Consider the following 22,643-nt stretch of genomic DNA (forward strand, 5'->3'; position numbering starts at 1 on the left):
ACATACACACATGCTTGTTTTTGGAACTTAATGGGGGATTGTAATGACTAAGATGAACTCTCTGGAGACTTAACCTAACCATAACCACAACCACCCCATGCCTAACACCAAGTCATAACCTAACACGAACCAAACCCAAACCCTAAGCAGAAACTAAAAAGGAACCAGCTTTTTTGTACCCAAATCACAGATGAGCCCACATCATGTAACCGTGTAAGCAAGCCAGGTAAGATGAGTGCTCACAGACATACATGTAAAAACACACAAACACATGTACTACGATAAACAAACAACTGGACTAATTACAAATAGGAATATGTCTATTCAGTTGCCCGATGAACTAATTACATTGCGGATATACTAAATTTCCTTTTAATACAGAGCTCAAGCTTAAAAAAAAAGGATGCTTTCATACTTTTGATTTAAGAGTGCTGTGGATCCCAGGAAGACTACAGACCACTTAGTGGAAGCTTTGATCCAGATAAAATATAAAGAATTCTATTGCAAACAATGAATAGATTTGAATGAATAGAGATGCAAAACATACAAAACACTGTGATACATGCAGATGGTTCATAAACACACACTGGACAGCCTGGAACTTGTTGTTGTACACCTTTGGTAACCACTCATCCATTGTATTTTTCAACACCTCCACCTCTGGGAGTTAAGATCTGCTGTGTTCTCTGCTGTTGAACAATGTGCTTTGATTCAGTCTTATGTTGTTTTAGAAATCTGTGATTCAGTGTCACAAACCAGCTGTCTATGGATTTTGGTATTTATTGCAGGATTGATTGTTTTTGTGACTTAAGTTTACAAATAACAACAAAAAAGACAAATTGAAATCGAATAAATAAAACCAAGATGACTTACTCAAAATTTTTTAAGAGGTCTTTATTTATTTTAAAGAAAAGGAAAATAAAACCTAGCTTAACTGAATTTCCTACCACGTACCTATACAAATTAAAACACATTTAAAACAGCACTCCTATTCCTAATGATTCTGTACAAGTAGTTTGCTAGATACAGTCTGCTGGATAAAATCCTCAGTCCTTATTCCTTACATACAGAGAAGAAAGACAAAAAACATTCCCTGAGATTTCTGAAACCAAGAAATATTAACATTTAACATAAACCTTATATAGAAAACACAACAAAACTAAATTAAACAACACAAAACACAGCACATTTTGAATCTTCTACATGAACCATTGAGAAAACTGAGAACTACCACATGTTATTAATTTGTGAGCTGCCACAAATTGCTAATGATGAATATAATTGTGTGATTTAACTCTCCCGCCAAGTCAACCCTCCAATGACTTATTCCAGATCCAGAGAGATACGATGGTGATGAAGCTGACTGAGATGAAGATAATGTACAAGCCGAACAGAAGACGGTCAATGACCATCCCGATCATTTGCCATTCTTGTGAGGTGTTACTCCCCTGGAAATGTTTGTCCATCTGGAGGCGGATGGCCTTGAGATCTCTGCTTAGTTTCCTCAGTTCATCCAGGGCCAGCTCTGGAGGGGGTTTCTCTAGAGGTGTACCACCAGAGATGCTCTGAAAAGCTCTTGAATAGATGACGCTGCTATTCATTGCTGTGTCTGTCAAAAATTAAGAGTGACACTGTGATGCATAAAGTAGCACATGCTTTTAAAAAGTCAAGGTAATCACAACAAACAGTGAAACAAACATAAAAAAATCTAAGCAATCAAAGCACATTATACAAAATCATAGCAACTCAAAAACTTTGGCTGACAAACCAACGTAAAATTTTACAGCTCTGATCTTGAGCGTCAACATTAAAACTTGGAAGAGTGTAAAAATAAGCTTCAGGTCCCTTAGGTGGTCTGTGTAGACAGAGTTCTGACAGATGGAAATAAGATGGATGACTGAAACAATTATTCAGTGAGAAATTAGAAAATCATGATCATCTTACCACCTATTTCCAGAGCTTTTAAATGTTTTGGTGCAGAAGTGGGTTTCTATTCAGGTGGAAACCCACTTACAAAGTGGGTTTGTAAGTAATGCAAATTTTAACCAAATTTTGAGAAAAATGACAAATGAAAATGTAAATTAAGGTGTGTTTCGGTCCACTGCCATTAGCTGAAAATTAGAAGTTGGTTTGTCAAGATAAACAGCTAGTTGCTAATTTTTCAGTGCTATCAAACCATTGCAGAAGAAGAGAGTGCAACTACATGTTCATTAAAAGAGTGCCTGTCAAACAAAAATATAGCAAAAATATAGCAAACATGATGGCAATTTGGCATTTCTTTTTGCTTCATGTATTAATTTTGATTAATTCAAAGCTATAATTTCTTCATCACTGGACACAGATCTGATTTTGTCTGCTGATGTTTCTCGTGGAGCTGAAGCTTCATTGGACGTTTAAGATGTACTTCACGTACATCAAGATTAATTGTCAAAGTGTGTTTCCATTGCTCTTTGTCGCATTTTGCTTGTACAGAATAATTCTCTACCTCAGCCAAAGGTAGAAAACCTTTTTTAAAAACAGGTGGATGGAAACCCACCTAATGACAACTGAGCAAACTCCATTCGTTCAAGAAGAGCATTAGATGCAGTTGGACACTCTGGTGGTATCAGATAGTAAGTGCACTTTGAGCCAAAATTATTTTGACAAACTACTATTTCCAAGATTAAGATAAAGAATGAATTGTAACACTCAATTTACACCTATTATGTGGAACTTTTTTGAATGAGATTTAATCAAAATGATTACAGTAAGATGCAGCACCATCAGTAGTGTCAAAATTATCATGATTGTTATGTGATTATACCTGCAGCACGTGGGGGAATGGATACTGTGATGCAGTTGTTCTTCTTTTTTGGAGGGAGACAAACGACAATGGCTAGATATTGTAACACGAGGACGCTGAGCCAGGGAGGCACTGCACTGTATTGACTGGAGCTGAACTGGATAGCAGTAATAAATACTGTCTCCAACAGGCTGGCCACCATCAGAGCGAGACTGACTGAGAACAGGACGTCTGCAGGAAACAAAAAAACATTCAGAAATAAGAGATATTTTTCGTTCAGACTTCATGAGGGAAGAAGTTATCATATTGAGCACAGATAAGCAGTACATGGTAGATGATAGGTGGATGGAGGTGGAATGTTGTCAGGGCAAAAAAGGCAAGCAGTGCTTGACCAGTTAAAGCTTAAAATAGACATCACTTAGAACAATAACAAAGTGGAAGTGATATATCTCTTTACATGATCTCAGAACAGCTTTCTGTCCCATAAAGGATCTGATGCCTGTTTGCATCAGTCATGTAATTTACCTCCCATTTTCATGGGTGTTACAACTGCTCAAAACCCAAAGCAACTTCCTGCATTTCACCTTTGCGTCCCTACCACAGTCCGGCCAGTGAGCCAGGAAAGGTTAACAACATTGAGGCTGGCAATGAGTGTCATTATCAATTAATGGCAAATATTTTGAAAGTTACTATAGAAGTTATTTTTTTTAAATATTTTTCCTCTATGCTGCATTTGATATGTTAAGTGTCAGATCAAAGGAATAATCCTAATAATTCTTCATCATGGAAGGAGTGCAGAAAGGTGAAGATGTCCAGGCAAAGCAATCTATAAAAGCCAGCACATGTCACTGACTTATAGGTGTCACTCACTCATGAGAGGTGTTGTCTCCCCAGTGACAGGCAACAAGTCATTCATCATGAGCAGGAAGACGGTGTAGCCCAGGATGAGGGTCATCTTGAAGGAGGATCTGTCCACACTTTGTGGAGGCAGCAGGAAGCTGAAGAGGTCCAACGTGATGAGGAAGCAGCTGGGGATCAGCAGGTTCACCACATAGACAAGTGGCCTACGTCTCAAAATGATCTTGATGAAATGAGACACAGGTACAAAGCTTGAAGGTTTAAGCCAGACATGATGACGATATTAATGATATAAATGATATTACCATTGATCAATGAAACCTTTGCAAGGAATATTGACCTCTTCTACCACTCAAAGCTCCTCCCTTGAGGTGGGAGGTTGTGCCCTGTCAATGAGGATTTTTCAACATGTGGCAAAATGCAGAATAAAATAAGACAAAAAAAACTGCTCACATAGAATGTGATGTCGGAGTAGGTTCCATCAGATATCTCCAGCGTAGATGAAGTTATTTTGATATCTGCAAGCTCCCACTCCCCTCTGGTCTGTATCACTCTTCTGGACCCTGCCAGAATTGCTTCAGCTGCGTAACCTTGAATCATTTTTATGTCTGAAGCTGGAAGAAAAATAAAAAGACAAATTGTTCATATTTGATGCCTAGCCGGTGAGATTGTTGTGGTTGTGGCTTGTGGTCTTCTGCAAATGAGTAGAGCTCAGCTGTCAATGTGAAAGTTTATAGAAGTTCAGGGCCAACAATAACTAAATGAATTTATTTGATTCTACTGAAACTGAATTTGACATTTCTGTTAAATGCTCAATTTTGAAATGCATATTTAATGCAAAACTTAATTAGACGTAATTAAACTCAAATGACAATTTTCTTCGTAATCTAAGCACTTAATTTAACTTAACTTAATGAAACTGTGAGGTGGACTGAGATCAGTTTTTATTATGTTGGTGTTGTTTTCTGGGCAGACTTACCAAAGTGTAAGTATGGTTCAAAGGTCAGAGAGCAGTTTTGGAAATCAAAGGGGAAAGTATAGATTTCTAATCGGCAGGAACTGACCACTCTGACCGGTTTATCATCAAAAACACGACCTGTGTTGTATAAGTAGACATAGGGAGTTTTTGGAGATTTGTCCTCGTCCATGCTGGAAGAGAATATGATGGAAAACATTTTAATTGCACATACATTCTTTAAAAGGATACTGATGATGTTCCACTCAGCTGACTTGTTTCCTTAATTTATGTAGCTAATACTTAATTAAACCACCAAATACTTAAAGTTGGGTACAGTTGTTGTGTTTGCTGTTTACAGTGTTTCTAAATTGGTAGCAATTTGATCAAAATGAGCATAAAAGATAAACAACGTAGCGGTTTGATTCTTTTTGTTTTTGTTGAAGGTTAAACAAGTTCACAGACTACTGAACATTCTCTTAACTCACAACTCGGAGATGTGGACATCCGGGACCCAAAGCTTTTCCCGAGGGATGGAGACTCTTTTAGTTCCACATTCCTTCTCATCCCAGCTCAGTCCCTCTATATTCCACTCCTAAATTAAACAGAACAATTACCTATTTGTTATTGTCAACAAATACCAGAACAAATACCGGAACCAACAGTTTATGGATCCAACTAAAAGTATGCCAGGTATAGACCCTGGGGCTCTAAGCCTCCACACCAGGCTCATGTGCAAGGGTACTAGCCATGCTCCTACCCTAAAGAGCCACCCCAGAGAAAGAGTCAGGGGCAAGCTTCTGGGAAAGTTTGTGACACCGGGCCCATCCGTTAGAGGACGCATTTGTGCAAGTGTCTGTTTTGAATACTTATGTACCATATGGTTCCTGAATGTCCTCTTGACTGCAGGGCCCAGGGCAGACTTTCTAAAAGAAAAGTCTGTCCTTTTGAAATTTAAGTTGAAGAGGGTTTTAAGGTCATCCCTTAGATTGAGTAGGGGTGACAAGCCAGGGAGCCCTGTCCCAGAACATGCATGCTGTGCACCCTGAATGACAGGCACAGAGAAAGGGCTGGGAAAGAAAATCCACAGGGCCAGTCCAAAGACTTTAAGTTCTTTTGAATTTTTGCAAAAGCAACATTGCTTTGTGTGATTATCTGCGGATAGGGGCTTCTCTGTACCTGCTCTTTTCTCTTGCTCATGTTGCACAAATATGTGGAATAAGTAGTAATTTAACCTGCTGGACATGTATGAAACTGTCAATCACATTTATTTACTTCTAAGTTAATTAAGGTGCTGTAATGCTGTTCCATACTGTTCCAGCCCATTTAAACCCCTGTGTACGACCCTCTCTCAGAGATTTGAGTCTATTTTTTTTATAAGAATGCTAGCATGCTAGCATTTTTAGTATGTTGTTGCCACAACTGTGTGGTGAAGAATGATGGTCATTCATCCTATCCTATCTCATCCCATCCCATCCTACACATCCTTTAGATGACCTTACCACTCATTAGTGGGCAGTCTGATTAAAAATCTGGCATGTGTTTTTCAATTTGATTTCGCCTTACTGTATATCTCAGCGCTTTTTCATTTTCAGAATGAAACTCTACACTTTTGTTTCAAGAATATTTTAGAAAAGTAATTAATGTTTTGTCAGTGCTCTGAAAACTTACCATGATTTGCCATATGAATGTTGTCAGGGACTGGGCTTTTTCATTCTATGGATGAGACATATTTATGATTATTAATGATGAATAAAATTCAGTTACAGTGTAGTTAGTTGAAAATCTATGCATGTGCATGTGCAGGCATGAATATATGTTTATGTAGCTCAGGGACTCACCACTCCTAAAATTCCCACCACAGCAATATTGATGGTTACGTTAAGTGTATCTGAAAACCTTTTTACGGGCCGCAGCAGTTTTTTAGGAAATAATTCCTTCTCAAGGGCATTTAACAGAGATTCAGGAGTTGGGCTGGTGCAGTTCAGTGCTGCAACAAAACCTGAGTTCAAAGAGAGAAGAAGTCTTAGTTAATGAGATCAATCAAGGATTTCTTATTCGCTCACAGGCTTGGCAGATCTTTCACTGTATGCTTAATAGTGGGGTAACACTTCATAAAATGTTTAAAATCCCAATAAAATCTAAGGTTACGCTCTAAATTATTTTTCAGCTATGCACCATATATTTCTTTCATTTACTTTCCATTTCTTCTGACAGAAAAGTGTATCATAGTGTTGCTGGACATTTTGTAGGGCTGAATATTCTATAGGGGCTTAAATGAAGAGCTGTCTCTGTCATGTTTTTTATGAAAGTACTGTTTAAGTATTGTATATGTTTTCATATTTTCAATGAAGATACTGCACAATGTGTGTTTTCATTCTTACATGTTTATTTTGTAATATGAATAGGTAGATTATTATCAGGATTTAATACAAAACGAATATTAAAATGTTAAATAATAACTTCAATTAATATCAAAGTATCTTTGATATTAACCCTAAAAAGGGACAAGATAGCCAATTCACTGATTCAGTCTCAAAATATACTATCAATTTGGAACTATTTTTTAAAATCAATTTTAATAACTACAACCAAAATTACCATTAATAGTTGGTAAGTGTGGAAGGATTTGGACTTATGCAGAATAGAATCTGACGCACCACACCTCATTTTAAGACCAACATGCCCATGACCACTCAGTTAGACTTTTGCTATTTAAAGGGCACCCTCAGTCTTAACCTATGTTGTACTTCTCTCAGCTTTATACAGTAACTTATGGTTACATATTTTGTTTTTTGAAAGTTTTAAATAAACAAACAAACAAACAAAAACACTACTGTTTCACAAAGTTAATAAACATCTCATGACAGTTTTCATTAATGTGCCACAAAACTCCTGTAAATATGCGGTCATATGTACAGTAGGGTATGTCTCAAATTCAAAGCTACTGTCACCATATTATAAAATCATCATCATAATAAAACACAAACATTTTATTGTAGTTCAGTTTCTTTGGTTTTTAGTTTAGCTTGTATTTTTTTTTAAAATCATTTTTAAAGTTTCATCAAACATTAGCATGTGAATAGGTTTCATCATCATCATTTTTTATTGTCCTAACTTGACCAAAATTGACCAATTTCCTAACTAAATTGCCCAAATTCTTTTGTCCTTACCGTGAAGTAGCAAAAAACAGATGAAGATAAGCCCAGCAGTCTTTACCTCGCTCATCTTGTCTGTGCAAGCACAAACATTTTCATAGCATAAGGGAAAATGTCAACAGTCTGAATAAACAATGCATCTTCTTTCTGACTGGCTGAATCCAGCCTCAACTCACACATTTTGACCCTGAATAACTTGCTTGCATATCTAGCTTGTCAAAACATCAGCATTGCATAATTCAACCAGAGAGCTAATTAAGCTAATTATACAGTTAATTACATTGAGTTGAGTTTAATTATCTTTAGATTTAAGACAAAAAAAATCTTGTATGTATGTGCAGTCTTTACTAAAAATAGTTGGCAACACTGCTTTTGAGATGTCATTGCAAATCGTCCATTGGTTGTCTAAGGGACTGGAGCCACATTTTGAGACCTTTCTGTTGAGTAAAGTTTGTTAGCCCTCAAGCCCCAAGCAGTTGTTTGCCTTGCCTGTTCAAACTTCTCACTTCTCACTTCTCTCATCCCTCTCGTCTTTGCTGAATTCTTTAGAATTAGATGATCTGTAAGCTGTGCTGATGATGGTCCTTTAACTGAAACTAAACTTTTCTTCACAATTTTTCCCAGTGTAAATTTTTGCACTTAAAATAAAGTTACTCTTTTTTCATCTTTAAGGCCTCTTTTACTTTTTAGTCAGTGTATTGGCAGTATTTCTGTTATGGGACAGCACAGCATGTTTAACTACTACTGAAATGAATATTTTCCTAGAATGGCAGACACAAATTAACTGTATTTAATATCTATATGATATTAAATGCAAAGTTAATGTGTCCTCCTAGTCATTTATATTAGAGAGAAGTAAAGTCCTGCACTTAATTCTCTCATATGTGCAAAAAGCAAAACAGAAGAATTGAAAAACACACAAACAGTGTTGTGCTGGTTACTGGAAACTTCCAGGTGTAAGAGAATATTGTAGGTCCAACCGGTTTGTTGAAACATGTGAATATTTGTTGCTTAGACAATGCAAGAGAAAAGACTTTCCAGACATAAAAAGTGCAAGCAGCCAACTGGCTTCAAGGGGTTAATGCCATTAAACATAAACGTAAGCGAGACCATTTTAAAGGAAAATAAGTAACACAAAGTGAAAAGGGATTTAACTCATATGACATGCATATAACATGTTACTTGCTGTTCTTAGGATTGTGCTTAAGAAAAGAATTATGAGAATGCTTGTTAACAAACAGATATCCACAAAATCCCTCAAAATATGACAAAAAAACCCCCCAAAAAACCAAACAAAACAACAAACAAACAAAACAAACAAACAAACAACAAGTAGAATTATGAGATAAGCTGGAGAATCCTGTTGCAGTGGATGTGACCCGTGTGCAGTGCTGTTTTTCTCATGGCCTCTTTGAGTGACAGGTGGGTGCCATCACAGTTGGCTAGCCGCTTGGTGTCTAGCTGTTAGCTGTCTACTCGGCGTCACCTCAGCTAATTGGAGTCTCTCAACGTGATCTCTGGATCATATTTGTAATTTTGGTGCCTTTTGAAGGAATTTTCATACAAATATCAGACAGATAATATGACTTGTTGTTCAGTTAATTATCTAACAGAATGTGAGGAAGTCTCCTGTTTTTTGAGGTGAGTGAATTTCTACTATTATTTTATTTATATGTTAGCACTATTTAGCAGGTATCAGTGTCTGCACTCACCGTGCCTGGCTTGTTAGCTTAGCTGTTAATTAGCTTATTAGCCAGCAAATTAATCAGCCTTGGGTTAACCTTTGAGCAAGATGCCCAGCTGGGTTAACGATAGTGACGGCGTGCACCAAAACCTGGGCTCCAGACACACCCCACCTCTTTGCCCATTTTTGTGCTAGCAGGGAGTTAGGAGGAGTCAGGCACTGACTCATATTTCATGTCTTATTACATATTAACCATAACAAATGAATTTACTATTTATCAATCAACTCAGATTTATATTTTAACCTTACATGAAATGCATTGTTTACTCGTTAATTGTCTTATTTATTTAGTGCATGAAGTCATGAAATGCATTATGAATTAATTATGCATCATGAAATTGCATCCATGCAACAACACTTACAGTCAATGAAACCACACTTTTTTCATTGTCATCCACACTGGCATGGTTGGAGGTGGAGGAGTAAGGATGAAATAAGACTAGATCAAAACCTAGAATATGGCTCTCTCTGCTCGGTGTATCTTTTTCCTCTGCCATAATGGAGGTGAGCAGCCCTAAGCCCCTGGTTGGCATCCATATACGGTCCAGCTCTGTACTAGGTTTGTACCTAGTCTTGTTTGAAACTACAGTTATGGTCCAGCCTGGGGATACCGACACAACACAACATGAAACTCCTTCTTCCCAGCTCCCAAGAACAGAGAATGGTTCTGAGAAATTCATAATCATGAAGATGTACTAAAACACGTAAAACACAATAGCAGATATGAAAAAATGGGATCGTCCACATAGATTTTATTATTTGTAAATTGACTAAGCAGAATATTATTGCAGGATAGTTTTCCTTTTGCTACCTGGGCAATGTTAGCATTAGCAGCTGTTTACTTATCTGTCTAGAAGAAACATTGCCAAATCTTTATCAAACTTTGTTCCTTTACCCACCAAGAGTTAACCAGCTAGACCCGCGCCTTGTTGGGACTGTCTCGCAACTTTCCGATACCAAGTCACTGTAGCGTCCATTCTGTCCTAAAGAAGTAGTGCTACTCAGAGGACATATTATAACATCTTGTAAACACAACTTGCCAAGACTAATAACTAAACAGCTGTTAATGCTCACACTGGCTATGTAAAAAAAAAAGCAAAACTTACAAATTGTTCCTTTAAAATATGAGAACATAGAACAGAAAAAGTGACATAAACAAATATAAGAGACAAATATGAGACGAGTCCCTTTGGGCTTTGATTATGATAAAAAAAAAAAAATTGGGGCTCAACTCAATCACTGAATCCATGGCAACATAGAGTGGGGATCCGGTGGGAGTGCAGCTGCCTCGATCTTGCCTAGGGGGGCCCAAAGCATTAGGCTTTGAAAACCTCTGACTTAGACCACAGAGGCACTCAGTAAATACAGGACCTGTTGTTCCACACCTCCAGTAACCACTCACCCATTTTATTTTTCAACACCTGCACCTTTGGGAGTTATGATCTGTTACATTCTCTAGTGTGCTGTGCTGTTGAACCATGTGAGTTTTCATATTCTGCCTGAATGTTGTTAACATATCCTGAGAGGAGAGACAAAGCATTGTCTGAAATTTCTGAAAGTAAGAAATATTAACATTTTTTATACAGAAAACAAACACAGACAATCAAAACAGATCTACACCGAATAAACAGCTCAAAATGCAGCTCTAGATTGAACTGAATTGGTTGTAAGACATTCAGGATACAACTTTTTGCATCTAATTTTGTTTCTCCTGCATGGAATTTACATAAACTAGTGAGAAAACAGATAATTGTGTGAGACAACTCCCCCACCAAGTCAACCTTCCAATGAATTATTCCAGATCCAGATAGATACGATGGTGATAAAGCTGACTGAGATGAAGATAATGTACAAGCCAAACAGCAGGCGGTCAATGACCATGCCAATCATTTGCCATTCCTGAGAGGTTTTGGTCCCCTGGAAGTGTTTGTCCATCTGGAGGCGGATGGCCATAAGGTCTCTGCTTAGTTTCCTCAGTTCATCCAGGGCCAGCTCTGGAGGGGGTTTCTCTAGAGATGTATCACCAGAGATGCTCTGAAGATCCCTTGAGGAGAGGATGCTGGTATTCATTGCATTGTCTGTCAGAAATTATGTTAAAAAATACATGTTTACATGAGTTTAAAAGGAGCAGATGTTCAGCAAAAACCTTTAAGCACCATACAACTGACTGTTGCTAAGACCCTTGGCTACGGCTGTTCAGGATCGGGAGTCAGTGATCAAGCAAACAAACTGAAGCATAGAAATCGATTTGATGCGTTGGCAGCCATGTAGCGCAACAGTTGGATTGATTAAAGGAGTGCATCTTTTCTATTAGATATGCATGAGACAGATGACTGTCTGTCTGTGTTTTCTGTGTAGATGTGTCTGAAATGACAATTTTTTAGTTCTTTCCAGGAAATTTAGGAGAAAACCATGTGAAAATCATACGCCTTAAATCCTCTTACCACCGTTTTCCAGAGCTTTCAGTTGCATCTTAATGAAAACTGAGTGAGGTCTTTTGAAAAGCGTGAGATGCAATTAGAAACTTTGGGAAAAGCTACTAAATGGAGTAAAGATTATTATTTTGTCAAACTTGTATTTCCAAGATTAAGGAAAGAGAATGAACCAATTTCCCGTTGTATTATAGAACTTTGTTCAAATGAGTGGCATACAAAATTATTTCAATAAGACATAGCACTGTTAGCAGTGAAAAAATATTAGTGATTATGTGATTATACCTGCAGCAGGTGGGCGAAGGCAGACTGTGGTGCGGTTGCTCTTTTCTTTTGGAGGGAGAAAGACGACAACGGCTAGATACCTTAACACAAGGATGCTGAGCCAGTGAGGCACTTCACTGTACTGGTTGGAGCTGAACTGGATATTAGTGATAAACACAGTCTCCAACAGGCTGGCCACCATCAGAGCGAGACTGACTGAGAACAGGACATCTGCAGTGAACAAAAAAAAAAAAGGGACAAATATGAAATGGAGAGATATTTTTCATTCAGACTTTATCAATTTTAAATGTACTCATATCGCAGATGTCACTCACTCATGAGAGGTGTTGTGTCCCCAGTGACAGGCAACAGATCGTTCATGATGAGCAGGAAGACGGTGTAGCCCAGGATGAGGGTCATCTTGAAGGCAGATCGGTCCACACTCTCAGGAGGCAGCAGGAAGCTGAAGAGGTCCAATGTCATAAGGAAGCAGCTGGGGATCAGCAAGTTCACCACATAGAGGATTGGTCTGCGTCTCAAAATGAGCTTTGGATGAGATGCAAATGCAAAGCTTGAAGGTTTAAGCCAGCAAGATTTTACCATTAATCAATGAAACCTTTGCCAAGAATATTGACCCCATCTACCAAAGACCATGAAACTTTCTCTGTTTGTGATGCTTTGTCAGTGGCCCCTCAAACTTTTGGTGCTCACCAAGGGTCCTTCCTCGGGTCCCTTTCGTATCGCTGTTTCCATGCTCCTTCTACACTGACAAATTATCCATGAAAACTATGTCTACTTCTTAAAACTTAGTTTCATACACTAAACAAACCACAAACAAACTTTGAACTATTTAATTCAACTTTTAATGATACGTTTTGACTTATCCTTTTGTGTTGCTTGCTGCTCCCCTTATACATTATGACATTTAGCACTGTGGTCTTGCAGTATTCTTAGTTTTGCAGCATTAAAAAAAAACATTGAGATACACTACCAGCTGCGGCCTCTGATACTGAGATTAGTCAAGACTGAGCCTGAGATTGCCTCATTTTTGTACAAACAAAAACTTCAGAAGAATAATTTCAAAGATTAAGCACGTAAATGAAACCAAATGTTCTACACACTGTTTCTTTACGATATTGCTGATTTAAAGATGATGTTACAGATATAATTACTGATATTCATCATATGAATACAGATTGCAGAATAAAATAAGACAGATAAAACTGCTCACATAGACTTTGATGTCAGAGTAGGTTCCATCAGATATCTCCAGGGTAGATGGAGATATTTTGATATCTGCAAGCTCCCACTCCCCTTTGGTCTTCAACACTTTTCTGGACTCTGCCAGACTTTCTGCAGCAGTCTCACCTTGAATCATCCTTATGTCTGAAGCTGGAAGAAAAATCAAGAAAATTTTGTTCACATTTGATTCACATTTGTCAGTCAGTTCCAACAATATTTAACTGAATTTATTTGATTGTACTGAAACTGAATTTGATATTTGTGTTAAATATTCATTTTATATTTTTAAAATGCATACTTACTGCAAAACATGTAACCAAACTGAAGTGACAGTTTTCATTGTACTATGTATACTAACTGTCATAATGAAACTGTGAGGTGAACTTGCGGCTCTGAGATCAGTTTTTATTATATTGGTGTTCTTTTCTGGGCAGACTTACCAAAGTGTAGATGTGGTCCAAAGGTCAGAGAGCAGTTTTGGAAATCAAAGGGGAAAGTATAGATTTCTAATCGGCAGGAACTGACCACTCTGACCGGTTTATCATCAAAAACACGACCTGTGTTGTATAAGTAGACATAGGGAGTTTTTGGAGATTTGTCCTCGTCCATGCTGGAAGAGAATATGATGGAAAACATTTTAATTGCACATACATTCTTTAAAAGGATACTGATGATGTTCCACTCAGCTGACTCGTTTCCTTTATTTCTGTGACTAATAGTCAATTAAACCACCATTGTTGTGTTTGTTGTTTGTAGCATTTCTAAATTGGTAGAAAGAAGAAGCATAAAAGATAAATTACCACGTGGCTTGATTCTTTTTGTTTTTGTTGAAGGTTAAACAAGTTCACAGACTACTGAACATCCTCTTAACTCACAACTCGGAGATGTGGACGTCCGGGACCCAAAGCTTTTCCCGAGGGATGGAGACTCTTTTAGTTCCACATTCCTTCTCATCCCAGCTCAGTCCATCTATATTCCACTCCTACATTAAACAGAACAATTACAGTGTGATGTACATCTTAGAAAATGGTAAACATTTTAACTAAGTCTCTGCTTACTTTAATTTAAAGGACAGGTCCGGAAATATATTTAATTGACTGAATCTGGCTAGGCAGGTAGTTTCACCTATTCTACAGCTTTGGTAAAAGCTTTCATTGGATCTAACCATATTTTCCCTCAGGTCAGTTGAAAAGCTGTAAGAATTTCATTTGCTTCTGTTTCAACCTTGCAGTGTGTGTTCATGCACAGTGAGTGGGAGTTTTTACATTTCATGTGTAGGTTCCCAGGCCCTGTAATTTAGGTTTTGTTTAGAGACGGTTAACTAGATATTTCATAGTGTCTCAGATATTGATATGATGGCTAATGGAGATTGACTGCCGAATGAGATAAGTAAGGATAGTTGACTGGCTGCGGATCTGTGTGTTTGCGCATTGTGCCACTGCACAGACACCACAGTGTCCACCATGCTGACTGAGCTAGCCTGTAATCTGACTTCTCTTCCCACTCGTCCTTGAGAGACACTTCCTGGTTTCCCTGGACATTTAAAAGAAAATGGAGCCATATTTGTTCGAGTGGCCTTAGGCTAAGTCCACGCTAATAGAGTTTTCAAACTAAAGTGACTTTTAAAAGTCACAAAAGGGGCTCAAAAACTCCGGAGTAGTGTGGATGGCTGGCCATAATGTAGCCACGAAAACATGCCCTAAATTATTTTGTGACACCGAAGGCTGAATTGCCTTGCCCCTAAAATTATGACATTCCTAGCCTGGTCACCAGCCTTACATTATTTAGATTGTTAATACTGATGCATCACTGGATTTGCAGCATTTTACTGTTGTGGCAGGTCAATGTGCTAGTGTAGCTAGGAGCTAGTTTTAAATGTGAAAACAAGGGAAAAGGGAACTGCAACACTGGTAGGCCTCCTGAGTATAAAAATGTTGATGTTGGATCCAAAAATATAGTTAGTTTTTCTGTTTACAAGCAATTTTCTAAAGTTTGTACTGTGTATACATTTATTTAGATGTATACAGATCTTATATCTTAATAAACATTTGGCTGACAGCATTAAAAAGTCCTCTTTGTTTTGGAGAGGTGGCAGGGTTATTTTGTTGTTTTGTGTTTTGTCCCCCGTCAATGTTGAGTCCAAACCTAGGCCCTTGTGTGTGTGTATGAAGCGTGTGCATATGCCTGTGAAGGGCAGCTGTATTTTCAAAACACTGTAATCCCCCCCCCCCCATTTTTCTAGATTTCTGTCTACCCCAGCTTTAATCAGCATTTCTTAAATTTAGACTGATTAAAATTCTGGCATGTGGGGCAAACTTTCGCACTTTGGTTTTGCCTTTTAATTTACGTTTCAGCATTTTCAATTTTAAGAATGAAACTCTAAAACTCTATAAGAATATTATAGAAATATTTCTGAAGTAATTCATGTTTTGTCAGTACATATAAAACTTACCATGACTTGCCATATGAATGTTGTCAAGGACTGGGCTTTTTCATTCTATGGAGACATATTTATGATTATTAATGGTGAATAAAATTTAGTTCCAGTACACTTAGCTATACATGTGTGTGTGCATGCATGAATAGATGTTTGTGTATTGCATGGACTCACCACTCCTAAAATTCCCACCACAGTAATATGGACGGTTACGTTAAGTGTATCTGAAAACCTTTTTACGGGCCGCAGTAGTTTTTTAGGAAATAATTCCTTCTCAAGGGCATTTAACAGAGATTCAGGAGTTGGGCTGGTGCAGTTCAACGCTGCAACAAAACCTGAGTTCAAAGAGAGAAGAAATCTAAGTTGCTGTACACTCTTGGTCTTAACATATGTTGTACTTAATTTGGTTTGTGGACAGGTGTTTATTTACAGTTTTTTTCCCCACAAAATACATCCCACAGGTGTTAGTCTTTTGGGTTTAAGATTTAACATTTTAAATTATTGAAATTTTAAAATATAAAATACTAACATTTCACTGTATTACAGTTCATTTGGTTTTATCTCTTATTTTCTTCCAAATCATCTTGAAATTTAAAGTTTCAAGATTTCAACTGATCATCTTCCTTTTTTATTTTCCCAACTTAGTATAATGTCAGAAGTATTTTGTTCTTACCGTGCAGCAGTGAAAAACAGATGAGGATAAGCCCAGCAGTCTTTGCCTCTGTCATCTTGTCTGTGCAAGCACAAACATTTCCGTAACTTAAAGGAAAATGTCAACAGTCTGAACAAATGGTGCATCTTGTTTCTGATTGGCTAGATTCAGTCTCACCTCACTCATTTTGCACCTCATTTATTTTCTTGCATGTGTAGTTTGTCAAAACATTTTAAAACTATGTAAAAGCCTAATCAAACAAGAATGCCTGCTGCTTTCTTTACATGATTAAATTATATTGGTTTATATAAGTCTGTTTATCTTGGGAGTTTTTCAGTCCTAAACAAGTATTGTAAGCACACATATCTCAACAGGCAGTGAGTCTTAATCAGCATTCACATTTACATCAAACACAATTCAAGGGTCAAGACAAGCCCATAGAAATTGTTTTTGAAAATTTAAATGTATGAAGGTTGAAAAATTCTCTGCAGTGTATATCTGCAGTCTAATTAGCATTTTTAAAATTTTCAGTGTTAAGTGTTACTCTGCTCTGCACTCATATTCACTCATTTATCTGAACGTAATCAGACATTAATGATTTAAATAAGACACACACAAGAGAGGATTTTCATAAAGTTGCAGCTTGTTATACCAGGAAATCAATGTTTTCCTACGATGGCAGACACAGTCTAACTGTATTACATATTAGGATGAATATTAAATGCAAAGGAGACAGTTTATGTCTTCTGTTATGTATAGGCATCTGATATTTCATAGAGGTATAAAATTGGCTTTCAGACTTAGGAAAAAAAGGAAACTGAAGAACTTTAAAGACACATGTACAGCATTGTGCTGCGTACTACAAACCTCCAGGGAGGAGGGATTATGGGAGGTCCAGGTGTTTGTTAAAAAATGCAAATATTTGTTGCTTAACTGACAATGCAAGAGACAAGCTAGCAGGACCTTCAAGATGTAATGGTAAGGACAAGCTTCATCATCCTTACTCCTCCCGGTGGGAAGATAAAGTCAATCCATCTATTAGCTATACCACCTACCCTTATAGGGTCACATTCACACCTACAGCCAATTTAGAATTGCCAATTAACCTAATGTACAGGTTTTTGGACTGTGAGAGGAAGCCAGAGTAAGCACACACATCAACATGCAGTTGAATCAGCTTGAATCAGCACTCACATTTGTATCAAGCACCACACAAAAAGGTTGAGTCAAAGCCACAGGAATCGTATTGAAGAACTTTAATGTATGAAGTTAGACAGATACTAGTGATGTGTAAAATTTTCTTCAGTGTGTTTTTATATTATTCAGCGTTTCTCTGCTCTGCATTCATATTCACTCATTTATTTTAATGGAATCAGATATAACCATGAAAAGACACACACAAGAGACGACTTTCACAAAGGCAAAGTTAGGTCTTTTAATATTCGCAAAATTAATATCTTTCTACAACGGCAGACACAAGCATATTACATATTAATAGAAATAATTAATGCAGAGGAGAAGTTTGGGCATTATCTGTCCTCTGTTGTGTCTATAAGTTTCATGAATATGTATGAATCATCCACTGTGAATGTTATTTTGTCATCATTTCTAGACCTATAGGAGTGTGGTAAACAACCGCATAAAGAAAAACAGAAGAAAAGATACGGAACCTGAAAATGTACAAACACGAAAGTGTCACTTTAGCCAGAAGAGATGAATGTAATAGATATCAAGTGGAAGAAGAGGAAAATTATGGTAGGAACTGGCAGATGAGTTGTACAAATCAAGGTGGATTTCACAATCGTTTTAACCTTAAGATACATTTGGGAACCAAGACCCTGGACTTGATTTGGTTACAGACTTAGGGAAAAAAATTGAAAATAAAAGAACTTGTAAGACATATGAGCAGTATTTGCCTGCTCACTAGTAACCTCCAGGGTAGAGTCTAGCTGTAGGTCCAATTGTTTGTTTACACACACAAACAGCTGCGTAACTAACAATGTAAAAGGAAAGCAGGAATTTCAAGATCTGTCAAATATTGGTTTCAGAGCCTGACTGCTTCAAAATTGTAACTGTAAAGAATATAATTTAAAAAATGAATAGAAGATCTATAAGGTATTAAACCATATTAATGAAGAGTAAATGGAGGACAATTGGAGAGGCGTGATGTCACATTAGATTACTTTCAAATACAAAATTTAAACCAACCTTATGCCCGGAATGAATTAACAAGGAATATGGATATGCATGTTAATAAATAATAATTCACAAAAGCCTTCAAAATATGAAAAACAAACTATCTAAAGAGCAAAATCAGGTTGTGTTGTATGACAGCACCCAGATGATGATGATGGTAATGAAGCTGATTGATATGAAGAAGATGTAGAAGATGAACAGCAGGCGGTCTAAGATCAAACCCACCTGGATCCACTCCTCTGAGCTCTGGTTTCCACTGAGCTGCTGCTTCAGCTGAAGGCGGAGAGCCTCGAGATCCCTGCCCAGGCTCCTCAGCTCTTCCAGGGCCTCTTCCTCTTCAAGTGGTCCTTTCTGCTCTGGAGTGTCACTGTCCTCCTTCACCAGGGAGCAGACTTTCATCTCTGTCGCACAGGAGATACAGAAGGAGGTGATGGCAGCTCTGACTGTGCATGTTGATTTGAAAAAAAAAAATGTTTGCAAAACTTTTGCAGCTCATTTAAATGCACGTGACTGCATGAGTAATTTCGCTCATGTAAAATCACATCCCAGGTCTGACATACTACCTTGTGCTGCAGGATTTTGGATGACTGTGTTGTCTTGTACTTCTCTGGGCTTCGGAGAAAACCGTACCAGTCGGGCCAGGATATGAAGAACAAACACTCTGATCCAGTGAGGAACTGGAGAGTAGTGAGCGGAGCCACACATCAGGTTGGTGATCAGGATAGTCTCCAGTAGACTAGCCACCATCAGTGCCAGGCACAGAGACAGGAAAACATCTGGGATGATAATAAGTATTTTTTAAAATCCTTAACCTGTAGCAAGTGATTTCGATATTTGGGACAGTGGACACCAGCTGTAAACAAAAACAATAGCAAATAAACACAAACAAAACAATGAAAACAATTTTCACATCAGGCAGATACAGTGTAACATTAACATTCATTTAGAGCTGTGTGTCTTCCCTCTTGATGAATTCAAGCCTTTTTATCTCTGATTCTGGTCTCCAGTATGGAGAAATGGAATAAAGAAAATGGTGCTTTTTAGCTGCTAAATGCTACATTATGTTACTAAGAGAGTGAAGATTTAAAGGATATTAAAAAAAAGCACAGATGGTAAACATAAGTCTAGTAAGAACAACAATAGCAAAAGTAAGAGGGACAAATTCTGTTGCAACATTGTAAAAAGGGACTTTTGAAAAAACACAGGCAATGCAAAAAAATGAGGTCCAATTCTCAACTTCACAACTTATACTCTCTTAGGTATGTCATTGAGGATGGTCTGAACGGCTTGATATCTTTAAAATATTTTGTGCATCTTGAGGTCTTTTTTCCAGCTGTATTCATAGTTAAATTAGGTTAGAAGGGTGGATATATAAACAGGAGCCGCCACTTTTAAAAATGAGCAATAGTTTACACTCAAACAATATAAAATGTTGCAGAAAAGCTTGGATTCTAAAAACATGAAACAATGAGTAATGCATTTTCTTTGCTCCTGCATTTCACATATGAAACCATGGCATTACAAAATGGTCGAATTATGTAATGGACCAACAAGACATTTACTCGGTCACAATAATTGTCACTATTTAATTTTCAGCAGGTTTTTATTCATCTTGTGATAGCAATTTTCAGAGTGTGTTCTTTTTTGTTATTTTTAATCAACAATGTGTGTATTGCAAGTCTACACAACATTCTTCATTTCTTTTTTTCACGTTCAGGATTTTGTTTTGACCAGATTTTAAACTGGATTTATAGTATCTACACCAATGACGTTGATCAGAGGGAATCATACAGACTCAAGCTGTAACCTAATAGTACTGGGTGCAAGAGTCACAGTGACTACTGACAACAAGAAATAAATATTAATGAAGGAATTGTCAACTGACTTATTAGAGGTATGGTGTTTCCAGTGATAGGCAGAAGGTCATTCATGATGAGCAGGAAGACGGTGTAGCCCAGGATGAGGGTCATCTTGAACAAGGACCGGTCGACGTGCTTGGGAGGCAGCAAGAAGCTTAAGAGGTCCACTGTGATGAGGAAGCAGCTGGGGATCAGCAGGTTCACCACATACAGGGTGGGACGGCGCCTCACTGAGACCTGCAGCACAGTCGGCAGATACACGGCAGCAGGTAAACCTCACTTTTCCCAAAATTTCTACGGCGCTGGTGATATACTGAGTTGAGAATTACAAAAGGCTGTGAAAAGCTGTCTGAGTGGGATCCCAGAGAAACGCTATCTCTTTTTGTATGTAACCAGGACAGGAGACTACAAAAAGACAATAAAGCTTGATTTGATTTGAATATTTATACAAAACACAATTAAAAACAGACTAAACATGTTAATGCAGTATACATGACTGTACTGTCAATTTTTAAGGTAAAAAAAACGAACATTTGGAGTGTTTAATAACTACAGTACAACTCTTTATGATTATGGTCATGCATCCTCAGTATGGTAAATGTTAGGTCATATTATGCTCTGTGATAGCCTATATTTCATTTAACCATATCATTTAATTTCTTATATATAAATTATAGAGTAAAATATTTGGTGACGTAGATTAAATAAAACTATTGGATTAAATAGTTACAGTATAATGAAGTATATAGTATTTACTTACAAAGAATCGGAGTTCCTCATACAGTTCGTCCTGCCCGGCTGGAAGGACGTATTTCTTCGCTGTGATTCCAATTAGTTCCCACTCACCCATAGTTGTCATGACATTTTTAGAGTATTCTGATATTTCCTCTGTAGATATTATGAGGCCAAGCTGTATAGAAGTAACTGAAAGGAAGATATAATATAGTCAAAGCGTTTGTGGAATTTAATCAATTTTATAATTACATTAATATTGCATAATTAAGTTAATACCCATGAACCCTTTTAGTAAAAAAGTCCCCAGAAGAAAAAAATAAATAGAAATACTGGTTCAGTTTCTTCTTACTACGGTGTAAGTAGGAGTTGAAGCTTAAGCTGCAGTTCTGGATGTCAAATGGAAACATGTAGATGTCAAGCCTGCATGAGCTGACCACTTTGACAGGCTGTTCATCAATAATGATGCCATCAAACAGCAGATAGCTGTATGGGGCAAATGGAGCTGAATTCTTCTCCATACTGCAGGATGAGAAAAGACATAAAACTCAGTAAATCTGACTGATGGCATGTTTTTTCTTTGTATATATTATGCCCATGACTCACTGACATGAATGACTACTAGGTGCTGACTTGCAGTTTTGTGTTGTGCTGAAACCTTGAGCATATATCCCTACTTCAACACAGTCCCCCCACTTTTAGGCCAATAGGACAATAATCTTTAACATAGAGACAAGAGCTTTAGTGAGTTGTTTATTTAAGGGATAGTTTGGGTTATTTGATGTGGGGTTGTGTGAGGTAGTCAGTGTACTACCTGCAGTAGATCAACGTGCTGCCAGTTAGGAGAGGCAACAAGGAACACGCCACACTCGCAGAGAGATGTGCCATGAGCTAAACTTCCCTTAGCCTACACTTAAACAGATATTGGATTGTTTTGGTGGACATCTTTTCAAAATGTCTAAAACTTGTTTTTTTTCTGCGGGCTCCATGCACAGCAGTACATGGCTCAGCTTCTGTGCCAGTGCTTCTGGCTGCTTTTTTAAATGGGCAGCGTGCTGATCAAGTCTACTGCAGGTAACACACTGACTTTGCATGACTACCTCACACAACTCCATGTCTAATAACTTGAACTATCACTTAAATGTACACTATGTGTCAACTACAATTTGTCCTCTGAAGACATATTTTATATTATGGATATATGACCGCGTTCAACCATACTGCCATATATTATCTCTTTGTACAGCAGCCTGCACTAGGAATTTAAGTTGTTATCAAATACATAAAAAACTGAGATGTGCTTACATCTATATTAAGCCCCTTTTCCAGTGG

The 22,643-nt window shown here is 37.5% G+C and overlaps 3 protein-coding genes across 3 annotated transcripts; all 3 read right to left on the bottom strand.

Moving 5' to 3' along the window:
• Nucleotides 1–766: 766 nt before the first annotated feature.
• Nucleotides 767–8,030, bottom strand: LOC139627265 (5-hydroxytryptamine receptor 3A-like). The gene is made up of 9 exons (XM_071488045.1): nt 7,769–8,030; nt 6,437–6,597; nt 6,267–6,311; nt 5,084–5,190; nt 4,620–4,789; nt 4,094–4,254; nt 3,653–3,863; nt 2,804–3,013; nt 767–1,609 (listed from the first exon to the last, which is right to left on the bottom strand). Exons 1-9 carry the CDS (start codon nt 7,821–7,823, stop codon nt 1,308–1,310), a joined length of 1,422 nt encoding a protein of 473 aa, XP_071344146.1. The 5' UTR covers nt 7,824–8,030; the 3' UTR covers nt 767–1,307.
• A 2,202-nt stretch (nt 8,031–10,232) lies between these two features.
• On the bottom strand, nt 10,233–16,638 carry LOC139627266 (5-hydroxytryptamine receptor 3A-like). Its single transcript, XM_071488046.1, has 9 exons — nt 16,546–16,638; nt 16,047–16,207; nt 15,888–15,932; nt 14,311–14,417; nt 13,876–14,045; nt 13,425–13,585; nt 12,529–12,739; nt 12,215–12,424; nt 10,233–11,575 (listed from the first exon to the last, which is right to left on the bottom strand). Exons 1-9 carry the CDS (start codon nt 16,598–16,600, stop codon nt 11,274–11,276), a joined length of 1,422 nt encoding a protein of 473 aa, XP_071344147.1. The 5' UTR covers nt 16,601–16,638; the 3' UTR covers nt 10,233–11,273.
• A 1,321-nt stretch (nt 16,639–17,959) lies between these two features.
• LOC139627267 (5-hydroxytryptamine receptor 3A-like) lies at nt 17,960–22,557 on the bottom strand. The gene is made up of 5 exons (XM_071488047.1): nt 21,664–22,557; nt 21,340–21,503; nt 20,606–20,816; nt 19,284–19,496; nt 17,960–19,121 (listed from the first exon to the last, which is right to left on the bottom strand). Exons 1-5 carry the CDS (start codon nt 21,830–21,832, stop codon nt 18,838–18,840), a joined length of 1,041 nt encoding a protein of 346 aa, XP_071344148.1. The 5' UTR covers nt 21,833–22,557; the 3' UTR covers nt 17,960–18,837.
• Between the last annotated feature and the right edge of the window lie 86 nt (nt 22,558–22,643).

The sequence above is a fragment of the Trachinotus anak genome, unplaced genomic scaffold, assembly GCF_046630095.1.
Source record: "Trachinotus anak isolate AG129_WGS33_773 ecotype Australia unplaced genomic scaffold, CSIRO_AGI_Tana_v1 ptg000010l, whole genome shotgun sequence".
Taxonomy (NCBI): domain Eukaryota; kingdom Metazoa; phylum Chordata; class Actinopteri; order Carangiformes; family Carangidae; genus Trachinotus; species Trachinotus anak.